The 17,316-nt window shown below is 49.7% G+C and overlaps 2 protein-coding genes across 5 annotated transcripts; one reads left to right on the top strand and one right to left on the bottom strand.

Annotated features, from left to right (window-relative positions):
- Positions 1 to 4,375: 4,375 nt before the first annotated feature.
- On the top strand, positions 4,376 to 16,067 carry LOC148388072 (uncharacterized). Of its 4 annotated transcripts, none has more exons than XM_088393539.1 (8): positions 4,381 to 4,825; positions 5,292 to 5,464; positions 5,569 to 5,815; positions 5,912 to 6,152; positions 6,233 to 6,312; positions 6,422 to 6,556; positions 6,711 to 7,118; positions 15,236 to 16,067. In XM_088393539.1, exons 1-8 carry the CDS (start codon positions 4,721 to 4,723, stop codon positions 15,266 to 15,268), a joined length of 1,422 nt encoding a protein of 473 aa, XP_088249665.1. In that variant the 5' UTR covers positions 4,381 to 4,720; the 3' UTR covers positions 15,269 to 16,067. The 4 variants fall into 4 exon arrangements, with proteins under 4 accessions (XP_088249663.1, XP_088249665.1, XP_088249664.1 ...); XM_088393538.1 differs by lacking the exon at positions 15,236 to 16,067 and adding an exon at positions 11,387 to 11,594 and having other exon boundaries at positions 4,382 to 4,825; XM_088393537.1 differs by lacking the exon at positions 15,236 to 16,067 and having other exon boundaries at positions 4,376 to 4,825; positions 6,711 to 11,351.
- akr1a1b (aldo-keto reductase family 1, member A1b (aldehyde reductase)) lies at positions 11,773 to 13,725 on the bottom strand. The gene is given in 7 exon segments (XM_088393542.1): positions 11,773 to 11,919; positions 11,996 to 12,187; positions 12,520 to 12,592; positions 12,666 to 12,865; positions 13,004 to 13,348; positions 13,435 to 13,554; positions 13,645 to 13,725. Coding segments are annotated over 7 exon segments (1,077 nt in total). The 3' UTR covers positions 11,773 to 11,853.
- Positions 16,068 to 17,316: the final 1,249 nt, after the last annotated feature.

The raw sequence follows: 17,316 nt of genomic DNA, 5'->3' as shown, positions 1-17,316 counted from the left end.
GAGGTCATCAGAGATCTGGACTCTCAGGAATCTGATGTTGTGGACCCTCTCCACAATCTCGCTGTTGATGCGTAGGGGAGGGGGATCTCTTTTTTTCCTTCTGAAGTCCACGATGATCTCCTTTGTTTTCTTGGTGTTCAGAACTAGGTTATTTGCAGAGCACCAGTTCGTGAGCTTCTGGACCTCCTCCCGATAGGCTATCTCGTCACTATTCGAGATCAGCCTGACCATGTGGTGTCATCAGCAAATTTTACAATCATGTTGTTGCCGTGGACCGGATTGCAGTCATGGGTATAAAGACAGTAGAGGAGAGGGCTCAGCACGCAGCCTTGTGGTGAACCAGTGCTCAGTGTGCGTGTAGAGGAAAGGTGGGGGCCAAGTCGCACAGTCTGGGGCCTGTTGGTCAAGAAGTCTTTGATCCAGGTGCAAGTGAGAGGGGGGGAGGCCCTGAGTGTCCAGCTTTGTGACCAGAACGTTTGGGATGATTGTATTGAAAGCCGAGCTGTAGTCCACAAAGAGCATTCTCGCATAGCTCTGCTGCTGTTCCAGGTGTCTCAACACAGCATACAGAGCTATGGTGATGGCATCCTCCGTGGATCTGTTCGCCCGGTATGCAAACTGATGGGGGTCGAGTGTGTGGGGGAGGCAGTCCTTGATGTGTTGGAGAACCAGTCTCTCGAAGCACTTCATTATTACTGGGATGAGGGCAACAGGGCGGTAGACGTTGAGGCTGGTTGGGGGTGAATTTTTTGGTATGGGGATGATTGTGGCTGACTTCAGGCAGGTAGGAGCGAGAGGTTAAAGATCCTGCAGAAAATCGGGGACAGTTGGTGGGCGCAGGCTCTGAGCACTTTGCCAGGTACTCCATCTGGTCCAGGAGCCTTCCTGGGGTTTACTGCCTGGAGCACACGCCTCACCTCCTGCTTCTTTACAGTGACTGGAGGGGTGCTGGGATCTGGTGTGGATGGGGGTGGGGGAAGGCTACAGCAGGTGAGTGAGGCTGTGGTGATTCAAAGCGGGCAAAGAAGCAGTTGAGCTCCTCTGCCAGCGACTCACTTGGGTCTGACGTCACCTCACAGCCCCTTAAGTTGGTGATGGTCTGGATGCCCTGCCACACCTCTCGTGGTCTGTTGCTGGCGAGGTGGGACTCCATCTTCCTCATATACTCTGCTTTGGCTTTTTTAATCCCTTTCTTCAGGTCAGCCCGAGTTGAGCTGTAAAGGACTCTGTCGCCTGACCTGAAGGCAGAGTCATGGGCCCTGAGGAGTGAGCGGACCTGGCTGATCATCCAGGGTTTCTGGTAGGGAAAGACCCGAATGGTTTTGTTCACACATACGGTTCCCATGCAGAATTTGATTTAGTCCAGGACTGACTCCGTGAACATGGCCAGGTCTTGGTGGTGAAATGGGTCCCAGTCCGTGTTTTGAAGGCAGTCCTGGAGTTGACTGAGTGCATTTCCAGGCCAAGTTGTTAAAGTCCTTATGGTGGCCCTGGATCTACGTCTGAGAGGATTGTATGTGGGGATGAGTAGCAAGGAGAGATGGTCTGACTGTCCGAGGTGGGGGAGGGGCATGGCTCTGTACCCGTGCTTGATGTTGGAGTACACGTGGTCCAAAGTACTTTCCCCTCTTGTTGGGCACTTAACGTGCTGGTGAAACTGTGGGAGTACAGTCTTCAGATTGTTCCTATCAAAGTCTCCTGCTATTATATGAACACCATCGGGGTGGGCCCGCTGCTGTTCAGCAGGAGAGAGAGTGCCGCGCTAGCGTTAGCATTTGGCGGGATGTACACAGCGGTGATGATCACCACTGTTACCTCTCTCTGTAGAAAAAAGGGCCCCCCACCTCTTTTTTTTGCGGGAGTCCACAGTCCGATCCCAGCGGTGTAGCGAATGACCTGCTAGTTGCACGCTAGCATCAGGGATCTTCAGATTCAGCCAGGTCTCCGTGATAATGAGGGCGCAGCAGTCACGAACATAACGATTTCCCGCAAGCTGTAGTTCCAGATCTTCCATCTTGTGGGTGAGGGATCTCACGTTGGTGAGATACAGGCTCGGGAGGGTTGGCTTGTGCAGTTGGTTCTTTAGCCTTAGCAGGAGGCCGGACCTGCGGCCTCGTTTCTGCTTCCTCTCCCTCCTCCGCCTGCGGCGCTTTCCAGTCCCGACAACAATCCATGGAGAGTCCGGCGGTCTTGCTAGTTCGTCCGGGATGGGTTTTTTTGCTGAATTGAAATTCCCTCGAGACTGCGGTCTTATGTTGATAGCCGATGTCTACGAGGTCCTGTCGGCTGTAGTGGTGTGCCGCCAAAGCAAAAATACAAAAAGTCCACAAATAGACACATAGAAAACGCAAAAACAAACACTGAAGGGGAGAGCCATGAGCTGCAGCATCTGAGCGTGCCGCCATCTTGGAAAGATTAAGCTCCCTGCGCACTTAGGTCCACTTAAATTTTGAAAAGTACATCAGGACTTAAAAAATATTTTCTAAATTTCAGCGACGGCTCTGTCACAATAATGCGACCAGCGCGGTCGGCGACGCGCTACGGTTGCGCGTTCGGCGGTGCGCTGCAGTTGCACGATCGGACAAAAATGCACAAATGAAAAAAATGCTTAAAAAAGGCACATTTTTTTTTTGTCTTGGAACGGATTACATTTTTTTTCCATTATTAGTAATGGGAAAAATAGATTTGGAATTCGACCGATTCGCTTCTCGAACCGCCTTCCAGAATGGATTGTGGTAGAAAACCGAGGTTTGACTGTAATCTGTATATGTACGTATATACAGATTACTGTCTATATGTATAACGAGTTAGTGGAAAGATGCTAATTTGCGATCGTGCTAACCAGGGCTGTGGACTCGGTCGGATTTTTGCACCAAGTCCGAGTCCGGCCTCTTGACCACCGAGTCCGAGTCCGGCTGTCCATTTTTTCTGTTAATTCATGTGACTGCTTAGTCTTTATTCAAGGCTAATTTAGATCAAAATCTAAATAATGATATAAGCTGGGTGACATAATCGTCCTTGACATTGGTACATAATGTAAACATTAGCCTAAGTGCAACTCAACGTGGCCGCATTGATCGTAAGCAGGGCTGTGGACAGTATTACTACGCGCATTCTCAGCAGCATGATGAAAATAAAATTGAACGTATTTTTTTCATTGTCGGACTCGGTGGGCTCGGTCAAAATCAGCACCGAGTCCGAGTCCGGCAAAAATGACCGAGTCCGACCGAGTCCGAGTCCACAGCCCTGGTGCTAACACGCGAAAACGGACATCTAAAGAAATGTAAATGAACATTTGGAGCAATACTACATTGTCCAAAAGGTTAGACACGTGATCGTTCATTTCTTTTGTTAGGAGACCCACTTACATTGTCAATGACTCTTGTACCACTGTAACCGACATACGTACACGGACGTAAAACAGGAAGTGGTATCGCCTGAAAACGGCCTTCAAAATAAACCACCCTTCTCAAATCAAAGCATGGCTGAATAACATAAAGAACATGGAGGATTCTTAACACATACTGTTAATGTTTTTAGATCTCTTTTACTATAACCATTTTACTATAACACGGTTCAACACTGTAGATATGTTTTAAGACCTCATATTATTATAACATTTTTTTTATATTATGGTACAAGCGTACGCACTGCAATTGTGTGGGCACTCCTTGCCTTCTGCTGGCGTGTGGGCAAGTTTCGTGCCATAATTCCTCAATTTTGAAGTTTTATTTTGCCTTTTAAATATTTTATTAATTTGGAAAAAATCCGCGATGTAGTGAAACCGCGATACACGAACCGCATTGTAGCGAGGAATTACTGTATAATGAATGAGGCCTTTTCCCCCGAGAGGAGGCGGATTGATTTATCTTGATACATGTCCGTGTGCTCATGAATGTTACGCCTACAGACAGTATGTGTGACAAACTACACGGGCGTTGTGGATTTCTGCATGTTCTATGTTCTGTGAAGTGCTTTGTTGGGGCAACAGCTGTTGTAAAAGCACTGTATGATTAAAGATGTAAATGGCCTGTATTGTATAATTTATTTATTTTCGATTGCACGCATACCCCTGTTTGCTAATCCCGCTTTTTTTGCCAATATTTCCCGGCCCCGTTTTGATCGGGCCGGGATTACGCAGGATTAGAATAGCAGCAACATGTCATGACAGCATGTATTTATTCATTCAAAAGCCACGCGCGCCACATTGACGCCCAAGACCGCGCAAATTGCTTTCAAGACAGGGAAAGTTTTAAATGTAGTGATCATAATTAGGGTTTGAAAATATGGTTAGGGTTTTAAATAAGCGTTTCAATCGAGTGTTATAGTGTCATTTTAAATCCAGAGTTGAAGGATACAGACGGGGGTTTCAAAGCAGAGGTACCAAATGGTTTCAACTTTTTCAAAGTATTTTTTCCGATGAGCCATCGTGCAATTTGCCCTCCCGATCAGACGGTGACGATAAAGTGTAAACAGAACCGACAAAAAACAGCAACGCGTCTTGTTGGAGACGAAGAAGAAAACCTCCATGGCGACGAAGGACGCGAACACTCTCGATCTTTTCATTTACTAAGAAAACGATTTAAAGTGTCTCACGGTGGCTGTGAAAAGGATAAACGACCGACGCGTTTAGCGTGCTCCTCTATGTTCGATGGCAGGCTCTTCACAATAAGTGACAAGATCAAGCAGTTAGCCTCCGCTCAGCCGCGGGCGGACCGAGATGTGGCGGCGAGGCGGCACAAGTGACGCTCTCAAGCGGGCTCGGGCGCTGCTGGCCGCCAAGAGCAACAAAACCCAGCACAGCCACAACCGAGCAGCCGATGCGGTCAGTACGCGCGTCAATCGCCATCCAGGTCTTGGCTCAAGATAGGCTTAAGGCAAGGTGAAGGTTTCAAACTGGGGCAGCGCGTTACATTTGCAATGCAAGGTTGCGGTTAGAAACAAGGCATAGTGTTAAAGGTCAGCGTTAAGGTTTGACATTAGCTTGTAATATAAGTTTAGGATTTCAATTTCAGGTTTTGAAGCCCAATTTTAAAAAGTTAGGCTTTCAAATCAGGATTTAATTTGCGGATTAGCGTCTCAAACAAAGGTTGGAGCCCCAAGTTATTTAGACATGAGGGTTTCAAACTAGTACTAGACTTTCAAATGAGGGTTTGAAATGTTTGCGTGAGAGGTTTTGCAATCTCCTCATTGAGGCGTGATTGAAGATGATTTGACCTCGAATCCCTCCGCTTTCTATTGGGCTTTGAATTTATTCTCAAATCAAGCGTGCGTCGCGATCTCATCGGCAGGACACCAAAAGCCGAGTGTCTTCCCCAAGCGGCAGCGACGTGTCGTGGGACGTGTCCCTGCTCAACTCGTCTCGGGAAGGACGAGGTGCCGCTGCCGCGTCTCACTCACCGTCCAAAGCCGGAGGAGGACGCTTCCTGAAGAAGCCACCACCTCCGATCCCGCATGAGGACAAGTGTGTTTTAAATCTTTCCTCCTACTCTTTTTCAGACTTTTTGTGTTTTGCTTGGATTTTTGTCCGATTTTAACGTTCCCCTCTTTGTCCTTCCTGTTGCTCAGACGGCAGCCGTCCTCGCAGGCATCCGCCCTGAAGAAGCTGGCTCAGAAAGAGGGTCGCATCCTCAGCCGTCAGCGAGAAGCGGAATCTCTTACCCCGATCCCGGGCTCGGCCTCAGGGCCCCCCCCATCGCGGCGAAGCGGTCGGGGTACGACACCCTCGATGACCGGGTCTCCTCAGGCAGGTTACAGCTCCCGGTTGTCGTGGAGCCAAAGCATGGACAGCGATGAAGAGGAGGCCCTGGATCCGGTGGGATAGCGCACTTGAGCGGGTCTTTATCCTCGAGCGATTTTCTGCAAGCCACCCAAATTAACAGCAAATGACTGTTTTTTTTCCCCCTCCCAGATGCTCAGCCAAAAATGTCTGAGGTTGGCCTCCCCTCCAGGCCACCTCCCCTGCAGAGACGGTCCCTCCTTGAGCCCCCGAGCTGAGGTCCGCCTCGTCCCCTCGGGGTGCCGCTTCTCCGGGCCACCGGCACCCTCCTCTGATTTGTCCGGGTCAGCCCCGGAGGAGACTCTCTCGCTGGAAGAACTTTTCCTGCTCGGATGTGACGCTGCCGCCGAGTCCAGCCGAGCTCCCTCGCAATGTGAGCAGCGCGCCCACGCGCTCATGCATGCACACCGTTGATATGCAGCAAAGCAGACTTGTCGGAATGTTTTCTCGCAGCGGACCTTGATGTGGACATGAAGACCTTGGAAAATGTTGGCTCCGCCCACTTTGGAAACACATCAGAAGGACAAATGCAGGTTTTTTGTTCATTTCAATCTCGCAAACGTTCTGACGAGGAAGGACCCTAAATAGGTTCGGCACCGCCACCGTGTTGCAACCTCGTCACGTGTGTTCACTTGTGCACAGGTGCCAGACGAGCGAGATAACGGAGACTCACTCCAAATGGTCGACTACGAAAGTGACTTCGAAAGCACCAAACGGACAGAAACGGGTCACCAAGGCAGCAGCGGACGTGTCGTGTGCGCACACGCAAGCATGCCTGTGCGTGCTCACTCGTTCATCCCTCTGTGTTCTCAACAAGTCACACACGAAATCCCTCGCTCACATTTGAGCACTTACGTTTGGAACACACTTGTCTCAGCCAGCGTCTGGCAGTGAACCTCAATGACACAAGCACACTTCCTCTCTCACTCAGGTGTCGGAGCACCACAATGATGAGGTATCGGAAGCTGTCGGGTCGGCAGCGACGCGCAAGCATTATTCATCCAAGGCCAGTACGAAAGACTGGGACACGACCTGTCCGTCCCGGACGATCTTGTCGGCGTCCGGCACTCCCGCGTCACACGCCGGATCTTTTGGCCACGAGTCCCTCCCTTCCTCCTCACCATCGCCCGGCGAGCGTTTTAAAGACACGGCGGCGCAGACCGACACCGACGTCTGGTCGGCGCCACACGCGCCCTCCTTGGCGCTGAACGACCTGCTGCGGCAGCGGTTGGCCGTCACACGTCGCTTGGCGAGAAGTAGCCGCAGGAAACGTGACGACGTCATTGCCAGCCTGGGCCCGCCCACCTACGCCTACGCCACGCTGCACCAAACCATGGAGGTGAGGCACACGCTGTGGCGCACATGCACACACACCCGGCTTCCCGCAGCACACAATCTTACTTGCTCACACACCTTCACACTCATTGTCCCTTTCACACACACCGTATACAATCTCAGTCACTCTCTAAAACAGGGGTGGGCAAACCTTTTGACTCGCGGGCTGAATTGGATTCTAAATTTTGACCGGGCGGTTAGGGTTTTTACTTTTATCCATCCATCCATCCATCCATCCATCCATCCATCCATCCATCCATCCATCCATCCATCCATCCATCCATCCATCCATCCATCCATCCATCCATCCATCCATCCATCCATCCATCCATCCATCCATCCATCCATCTTCTTCCACTTATCCGAGTACTGGTCGTGGGGGCAGCAGCTTTAGGAGGGACTCCCAGACTTCCCTCTCCCCAGCCACTTCATCCAGCTCATCCCGGGGGATCCCAAGACGTTCCCAGGCCAGCTGAGAGACATAGTCTCTCCAGCGCGTCCTGGGTCGTCCACGGGGTCCCCTACCAGTAGGACATGCCCGGAACACCTCCCCAGGGAGGCGTCCAGGAGGCATCCTGATGAGATGCCCTCATCTGGCTCCTCTCAACGTGGGGGAGCAGCAACTCAACTCTGAGTCTCTCCCGGATGACCGAGCTTCTCACCCTATCTCTAAGGGAGAGCCCGGACATCCTGCGGAAGAAACTCATTTCGGCCGCTTGTATCCGGGATCTCGTTCTTTCGGTCATGACCCATAGCTCGTGTCCATAGGTGAGGGTAGGAGCGTAAATCGACCAGTAAATTGAGAGCTTTGCGTTTTGGCTCAGCTTTCTCTTTACCATGTACAGAGTCCGTATTACTGCCGACGCTGCCCTGATCAGCCTGTTGATCTCGCGCTCCATCCTCCCCTCACTCGTGAACAAGACCCCAAGATACTTGAACTCCTCCACTTGGGGCATGATCACATCCCCGATCCGGAGAGGGCATTCCACCCTTTTTCGACCGAGGACCATGGACTCGGATTTGGAGGTGCTGTCCTTCATCCCGACCGCTTCACACTCAGCTGCGAACCGCTCCAGTGAGAGCTGGAGATCACGGCTTGAAGAAGCCAACAGCACCACGTCGTCTGCAAAAAGCAGAGACGCAATGCCCAAACCGGACACCCTCGACGCCTCGGCTGCGCCTAGAAATTCTGTCCATAAAAATTATGAACAGAATCGGTGACAAAGGGCAGCCTTGGCGGAGTCCAACTCTCACTGGGAACGAATCTGACTTACTGCTGGAAATGCGGACCAAACTCTGGCATCGGTGATACAGGGACTGAACCGCCCTTATCAGTTGGCTCGGCACCCCGTACTACCGACGCACCCTCCACAGAACCTCCCGAGGGACACGGTCGAACGCCTTCTCCAAGTCCACAAAACACATGTGGACTGGTTGGGCGAACTCCCATGCCCCCTCGAAGATCCTGCCGAAGTTGTAGAGCTGGTCCACTGTTCCACGGCCACGACGAAAGCCACACTGCTCCTCCTGAATCCGAAGTTTGACCTCCCGACGGATCCTCCTCTCATGCACCCCTGAATAGACCTTACCAGGGAGGCTGAGGAGTGATTCCCCTGTAATTGGAACACACCCTCCGGTCCCCCTTCTTAAAAAGGGGGACCACCACCCCAGTCTGCAAATCCAGAGGCACCATCCCCGATATCCACGCAGTGTTGTAGAGGCGTGTCAGCCATGAGAGCCCCACAACAATCAGAGCCTTTAAGAACTCCGGGCGGATCTCATCCACCCTTGCCACCGAGGAGTTTTTTAACTACTACTCAGTGACCTCGACCCCAGAGATAGGAGAGTCCTCCTCAGAGTCTCCAGGCCCTGCTTCCACAATAGAAGGCGTGTCGGTGGAATTGAGGAGGTCTTCGAAGTATTCTCCCCACCGACTCACGACGTCCCAAATCGAGGTCAGCAGCATGCCATCTCCACTGTAAACAGTGTTGACGGTTCACTGCTTCCCCCTCCTAAGACGCTGGATGGTAGACCAGAATTTCCTCGAAGCTGTCTGGAAGTCATTCTCCATGGCCTCGCCAAACTCCTCCCACGCCCGGGTTTTTGCCTCAGCAACCGCCGAAGCCGTGTTCCGCTTGGCCATACGGTACTTGTCAGCTGCCTCCGGAGTCCCGCAGGCCAAAACGGCCCGATAGGACTCCATCTTCAGCTTGACGGCATCCCTTACTGCCGGCGTCCACCAGCGGGTTCGGGGATTGCCGCCACAACAGGCAGCAACGACCTTACGGCCACAGCTCCGGTCGGCTGCCTCAACAATGGAGGTGCGGAAGATGGTCCACTCGGACTCAATGTCCCCCGCCTACCCCGGGATGTGGGAAAAGCTCTGCCAGAGGTGGGAGTTGAAGGTCTTCCTGACAGGGGATTCTGCCAGGCGTTCCCAGCAGACACTCAGAGTGTTTGGGTCTGCCAGGTCGGACAAGCATCTTCCCCAATCATCGGAGCCAACCCACCACCAGGTGGTGATCAGTTGACAGGTCCGCCCCTCTCTTCACCCGAGTGTCCAGAACATGCGGCTGCAAATCCGATGACACAACTACAAAGTCGATCATCGAACTGCGGCCTAGGGTGTCCTGGTGCCAAGTGCACACATGGACACCCTTATGCTCGAACATTATGAGAATCCATGTCGAATTCCAATAATAGAACACCGCTCGGGTTCAGATCAGGGGGGCTGTTCCTCCCAATCACGCCCTTCCAGGTCTCACTGTTACTGCCCACGTGAGCATTGAAGTCACCCAGTAGAACAATGGAGTCCCCAGAAGGAGCGTTCTCCAGCACTTACTCTAAGGACTCCAAGAAGGGTGGGTACTCTGAGCTGCCTTTTGGTGCATAGACACAAACAACAGTCAGGACCCGTCCCCCCACCCGAAGGCGGAGGGAGGCGGTGAACCCCAATGTGCAGGCGCCCAGCTGGGGGGCAATAAGTATACCCACACCTGCTCGACGCCTCTCACCGTGGGCAACTCCAGAGTAGAAGTGAGTCCAGCCCCTCTCGAGAGGGCCTGTACCGGAACCCAAACTGTGTGTTGAGCCAAGTCTGATTATATCTAGTCGGAACTTTTGTGCCTCGCACACCAGCTCGGCTCCTTTCCAGCCAGAGAGGTGACATTCCATGTCCCAAGAGCCAGCTTCTGCAGCCGGGGATCGGACCGCCAAGGTCCCTGCCTTTGGCCGCCGCCCAGCTCACAATGCACCCGACCCCTTTGGCCCCTTCCACAGGTGGTGAGCCCATGGAAAGGGGGACCCACGTTTCCTTTTCGGGCCCGGCCACCAGACGCTCGCCTTTGAGCCCCACCTCCAGGCCTAGCTCCAGAAGGGGGCCCCGGTGACCCGCGTCCGGGCGAGGGAAATCTGAGTCTTTTTCGTCATAAGGGTTTTTTTGAGCTGTGCTTTGTCTGGCCCCTCACCTAGGACCCTTTTGCCATGGGTGACCCTACCAGGGGCATGAAGCCCCAAACAACATGGCTCCTAGGATCATTGGGACACTCAAACACCTCAACCACGGTAAAGTGACGACTCACGGAGGGGTTTTTACTTTTAGTAGGTAGTAAATCATGGATAATAAAAAAAAGCTTTTTGAAAACAAATGCATTTATTAACAGCATTAAAAAAACATTTCACCCCAAAACTACTATCAGTGATTGTCATTAAATACGACACTGTTATTATGAATAATAGTTTCCATCACTTCAGCGCCTGCAGGTCAGATTTATGAAATATGTTTATCTAATGAGGCGAAATCACATCAAACATTCTGACCAAATGAATCATCTTGAAGAATCAGTGAAAGAATACATACATCTAAATAAATTAATAAAGAAATCTGTAGAATTGATGGTCTCTCTTTTTTGCTAGTGCATCATGGTCTGGAGTAAAATTTGTTGTGGTAATTCTTAGGATAGAGTCAAGGTGTTGGTCCGTTAATAGAGTAAATGCACGAGCGGGCGCTTCCCCATCTATTGGGGAAACATAGTAATTGCAGGGAAAATGTTTAATAATGCATTTTATTCAGGTTTGCCTGGCTGGATTAAACGGCCCTGAGGGCCGGATGTGGCCCGCGGGCCGTAGTTTGCCCATGTCCGCTCTAAACTTCACTCATCCATACTCAGCTTTCTTTCACTCCCATACCATCTTTCGCTCTTGGACACACTCACTATGTCACAAACTCTCATCCTCATATTCTCACATCTAATCTAAAATTTGCTCACGCAGCTCATCGGTCAAACAAAGGCGGCCAGAGTGAGCGAGGCACTCACGTGACTGCTCGTTGTGGACGTCCAATTTCCGAGCGGAAGATCGTCTTCTCTTTCCCTTCCCGACCGGGACACTGCCATGATACCTTTAGTGTTACTGGCGCAATATTTTGCAGCCATGGTGTTTGGCGTCATTGCTTTTGATTAAAAACATGCTTTCTCAATGATCTTGATTTATAATAGGCGGAGCGAGCTATTGCTTCTAAATGGCACATGGGTTTTACAACCAGACGTTTTATGTGGCTTACAGATCGATTGAAGATTTTATGGACTGATAGCGGCTTCCAAAAGGAAAATCGATTCATTACCAAAATCAAACATTTAGCCAAGGACTCAGACACGGAATTTGTTTACCTGTTTATTCAAAAAAAAAAAAAAAAAGTCTTATTTGGGGCGCAACTCGATGAAAGCACGTGCCTCATGCTGTCAGTAGGGGTCGCTGAAAGGGTAATGGGGATGCCCTGTGTCCCGGGGGACCAGCTTCCCGTCCAACTGAACAACACCAACGTGGCATCAAAGTTTTATCAACATGGTTGTTGACTTGGTTGTAGCAGCAAATGTTGGCGGCGCCACCTGATGGCCAAGATGCGCTTTGGCGATTGCCATCAAGCATGAAACGGAAAGGAGACATTTCAGAATCCCCCAAAGTGTCCAAGCGGCGCGCTCGACTTACTTCAATGACGGGAAGGATGTAACGCCAGTTTTTCTTGAGCGCCACCAGGCTGGTCATCTCCCCCTCTGACAAGATGAAGTAAAATACCTCCAAAACGAAATATAGCAGAAATTGCCATCTTCACCAGGATTCAAATGCGCACACACCTGAATGTTTGGACATTTTTCATCCAATATCTGCACACATATATATTAAGTATGAATACAATGTTTGCATGTATTTTTTTCTTTCAAATGTGTATTTTTATCTTTTGGCCTTTTTATTCCTCAGATTTGTGGATTTCTATTTACTCGTTTCAATCATATGAGTTCTAACATTAGTCTCGTGTACATTTTCACATTTTTTGTCCCTTTATGTAACATGTTTTTTCTATGCATCCTCTTTCAAGATGATTTTTCAACTATTGCCTGCACACGTACTTGCAAGTTATGTCGTATGCGTGAGGGCGTGACGCTCTTGGGAACGGCCACGACGCCTCGTTGCGTCTGCCACCTGCGCACAGGAGAAGCGCATTTAGCATCAGCCAATTCGTCTTTGTGTTGTTTAGCAAGCGGTCAGGGCTGACCTGAGCAGGATCTGAGCGGGCGACTTGCAGTACTTTGCAGCCAGGGTAGCCAGGACCGGCTCGTCCATGAGCGTGAGCTCGTTGGGGCGCTTCCAGGCACGGTTGGGGGAACCCAGCGGGCTGTAGGCCGTTATTACCACGCCCAGCGACTGGCAGTGCGCCAGCAGCTCCGTCTGCGCCAGGTACGGGTGGCTCTCCACCTGCGTGCATGGCCACGCAAGCGCAGAGTCAAACCACTTAGGTCTTTCCTCGTTCTTGTGTCAGATGTCGCTCTTCAAAGAGCCATTGTCAAGTGCTTGCCAATCCAAACATGTCTCCATATTCTTTTCTTTTGGGACCTGCACAACGGCAGGTGTGACGTGGGCGGCGGCCAGCATGTGGTCCAGCTGTCGCTTGTTGAAGTTGGACAGGCCGATGTGTCGCAGCAGGCCTTTGCGGAGCAGCTGCTCCATGGCACCCCAAGTGGCTCGGTAGTCCACCACGTCGTACAGCAGCGAGCCACTTCCCACCTTGGGGAACGCCTCCTCGCACCGGAAGGCCATGGGCCAGTGGATGAGGTAGAGGTCCAAGTAGTCAAGTTGAAGGTCATGCAGCGTTCGCTGAAGGGCGGGCTCCACGTCCTCGGGGTGGTGGCACGTGTTCCACAATTTGGACGTGACAAAAACGTCCTCCCGCCGCACGCCCTGACAAATGGGACAAACGCCGACTCGGTACCTTTGCACCCATACGCATACGCATACATGTGAGCCGTCACGCGTGCGCGTCTCACGTGGGGCTGCGCAAAGCTCTCGGCGAACGCTTGTCCAATCTCGGCCTCGTTGCCGTAGACGGCAGCGCAGTCAATGTGGAGGTAGCCTGCCTCCAGGGCGCACTTGACCACCTCTTTCACCTAGCAAACACAAACGCACCCCAATTGAGGCCCCGATCCACAAGCGCAGCCCGGACATTGTCAAAGGTTTCGCGGGGTTCGGTGCCTCACCTGTCCCGGCGAGCTCTTCCAGGTGCCCAGTCAAATGAGGGGCATCTTGCAGCCCGTGTAGAGGACAGCAAATTCGTTCATCTTCCCGCCTGCCGCCAAAATGTCTTTGTGTGAAAAATGACCACACGATTCATCATCATCATCAATTAAAGTTAAAGTCCCAATGATCATCGTCACACACACATCTGGGTGTGGTGAAATTTGTCCTCTGCATTTAACCCATCCCCATGTGATTTTGATCCATCCCCTGGGAGAGGGGAGCAGTGAGCAGCAGCGGTGCTGCGCTCGGGAATCATTTGGTGATCTAACCCCCCAGTTCTGACCCTTAAATGCTCAGTGCCAAGCAGGGAGGCAATGGGTCCCATTTTTATAGTCTTTGGTATGACCCGGCCGGGGTTTGAACCCACAACCTTCCAGTCTGAGGGCGGACACTCTACTACTAGGCCACTGAGCTGTAATTACATACAAATAAAAAAGTAATCGATTACTGGAAATTCCAGACGAGAAAGATTTAAAATTCAAAGACAGGCTATGACTGGATCAGCCTTCTCTAGCCAGGACCACAAAGTCCGCACTGGGTAGCACGTCCGCCTCACAGTTAGGAGGGTGCGGGTTCGATTCCACCTCCGGCCCTCCCTGTGTGGAGTTTGCATGTTCTCCCCGGGCCCGCGTGGGTTTTCTCCGGGCACTCCGGTTTCCTCCCACATTCCAAAAACGTGCTTGGTAGGCTGATTGAGGACTCCAAAATTGTCCCTAGGTGTGAGTGTGAGTGCGATTGGTTGTCTGTCTCTGTGTGCCCTGCGATTGGCTGGCAACCAGTTCAGGGTGTCCCCCGCCTACTGCCCGATGACGACTGGGATAGGCTCCAGCACGCCCGCGACCCCCGTAGGGACTAAGCGGTTCGGAAAATGGATGGATGGATGGATTACTGGAAATTCCAGAAGAGAAAAAGATTTAAAATTCAAAGACAGGCTATGACTGGATCAGCCTTCTCTAGCCAGGTCCACAAAGTCCTTCAAACACAGGACCCTACGCGCCAGAAAGAGGATGTGATGCTGACTTGCACTTTTTCGAAAGAGTCAGCAGCACTAGAGGACGCAACCACAAAAACGACATACTGGAAGCAGATTTTCTTCCAGCTCACTCACATGGATGGCAAATGTTGCGCAAACAAATGCAATGCATAAAAAAGGAAGACAACGAAGCAGCGTTTGGCCTTTTAATGAATTAAATTTTTCAAGTACGACATGTCGCTGTTGTTGGGCTGAAACATTCTACGTTCAAATTTGGTATTACAAATGTATCTATAGTTAGCCGCTCCCTACGCAGATTTGGAGAAAATAATCGTCCACCAACGTGTCATGCATGCTATTTTCTCCACAGCTTGCAGAGCCCCTTTCATAATGGTGTATTTTTTATCTTTCCTCAGAATTCATCCTCTCACCGGTAAATATACGATTTATGTCGTCTTCCATGAAAGCCGCCTTGCTGTCAATCTTGCAAACGTTGCTTTTACTTTTATCATTGTTCGTTTTCTGACGGATGTTACCAGCCGGTAAGTAAAAATTAATACCAAATTTTCTTTTTACAGGAAGGCGTAAGTGGAAGAGCAGGAGCAAAGTGACGAAGACGAGTTTGAGTTGGCGCGCCAAAAGCAAAACGTACCTGGGCTAGATTTTCTTTGGAGACATTCTGGCGGCGTTTCTCTTGGGCGTCTGGACTTTTCTCTCAGGGATGCAAATAAAATGCTCAGCCTTGAATTTGGCCTTAGCTTCCGGATGCAGAAGGGCCCGCGTCCGGTTAGGCCCACCAAAATAAGAGTCCAGTGTCAAATCAAGTTTATTTGTACGTATACCCCAAAATCACAGGCAACTCTCAAAGGGCTTCACATGTACAAAAAATTGACAATTATTCTAGAACATCCCCTGATCTTAAACTCCCAGGAGGGCAAGGAAAAACTAAAAAAAAAAAAAAAACCCTACCTCGGGAAAAATGAGAAACCTTGAGAAGAGACCAGAGATGGGATCCCCTTCCAGAATGACCAGGCTGCAGTGGATGCAGAAAGGGCACATAGAACCAGTGACGTGCAGTGAGGTTCATGACTGAAGAGGCACTGACGTCACCCCCCGGTAAAATTTGTCCGGCACTTAACCGTGACACAAAAAAGGTTGGGGAACGCTGCTCTCGAGTGGCTTATTAATTATTTAATTTTAACTATTTTAATTAAAATATATCAGCAGTCTTCACACATAAAAACACTGAATAAAGCACATGGAATCACAAATTTGTTTTCGATCGTGCGTACCACTCCGTTTGATAAGACATGCTCCGAAGTCCCGTTGTCCGAATCAAACCTTTTAACTCCGGAGTTGCTCTTCCTTTACTGATGACCTCCTGCTCGACCTTAAATCCATAGTAGAATATCCTTTGGATATGTAATTCTCCATTGTAAAACGAAATGTAAAAACGGAAAAAAAAAAAAACTATAAAACGAAATAAATGGACGACTGCTCCTCAGTTGTTCATTGTAAATTTGAACTGGAGATCTCTTGTTCTACAGGTAGGCGCATGAAGGATCCAGGTGTTGAGCTCGATTTGGTTCCCCCGTGAGATTATGTTCCCCCTGCCGCGGGAGCGCGCACGCCCTGTTTGGAATGCGAAAAACCGATGCCGTACGGCGTCGTACGGCGTTAGCGTCACCACTGTTGTTTTCAAAACATGAATAACTCACGTTTGCGTCAGTCAATTTTAATTTTTAGAAAGGATTATTCTTATTTGATGTCTTTAAGTTCATTCGCGTTCTGCCGTTGAAGCATTTTTTAAATTTTTTTATTTAACCTTTATTTACCCAGGCAAACAATTAAGAACAAGTTCTTATTTACAACTACGGCCTGACCCAAAGAACAATGGCACTTTGAGGGGGGTGGGGGATGGGGTGCTAATAAAAAAATAAAAAATAGAAATAAATAAATAAATAAATAAATAAATAAATAAATAAATAAATGAATAAATGAATGAATAAATACATAAAACAAGGTTATATAAATACACAATAAAAAATAAAGAACAACTAGGAACAATAAAACTATACAATATAACAACATATTTAAACTAACAGCTGCAAGAGTCGGTTAAAACTTGTTGCAATTTTTGTTTAAAGACTGTAAATGATGCTATGACAGTGAATTTAAGGGTATTTTGCATAGTATTCCAATCATAAGCTGCAGAGAAATGAAAGGAGTTTCGACCGAAAATGTACGTACTTTCGGCATGGTGAATTTAATAAGATTACTGAACCTTAGATTGAGGGAACAATGATGACGGTGCAGGAGGGAGGAGAGATAGGGAGGTGACATCCCAAGTATGGATTTGTAAATAAGGTGAAACCAATGGTGAAGTCGTCGGGTGTGGAGCAATGTCCAATCAATTAATTTATACAAATCACAGTGGTGAGTGGAGAAGTGCGCATGAAGTGAATTTTGAACTTTATTCGTATCTGTATGTTGCATTAGATGATCCACTAGTAGCAGTAAGACTATCAAACTATCTTTGCTGTGCAGAGAGACTTTAGTTTCAGTAATGTGTATGAACCTAGAATAGGGAACGTAGCTGTTGTTGTCCATCAAAGACCGCGTCGGTCAAGATCTCCTTTTTTTAGGGCTGAAGAAAACA

The sequence above is a fragment of the Syngnathus floridae genome, chromosome 13, assembly GCF_059516105.1.
Source record: "Syngnathus floridae isolate MCC-2025c chromosome 13, RoL_Sflo_1.0, whole genome shotgun sequence".
Lineage (NCBI taxonomy): Eukaryota > Metazoa > Chordata > Actinopteri > Syngnathiformes > Syngnathidae > Syngnathus > Syngnathus floridae.
The sequence above is the reverse complement of the archived record's forward strand: the minus strand, read 5'-3'. Positions and strand labels throughout refer to the sequence as shown.

Coding starts and splice junctions, on each gene's coding strand:
- LOC148388072 (XM_088393537.1), top strand. CDS start 4,721: ATGTGGCGGCGAGGCGGCACAAGTGACGCTCTCAAGCGGGCTCGGGCG. Junction 5,465..5,568: donor CCGATCCCGCATGAGGACAA/GTGTGTTTTAAA, acceptor CCTGTTGCTCAG/ACGGCAGCCGTCCTCGCAGG. Junction 6,557..6,710: donor GCGCACACGCAAGCATGCCT/GTGCGTGCTCAC, acceptor TCTCTCACTCAG/GTGTCGGAGCACCACAATGA.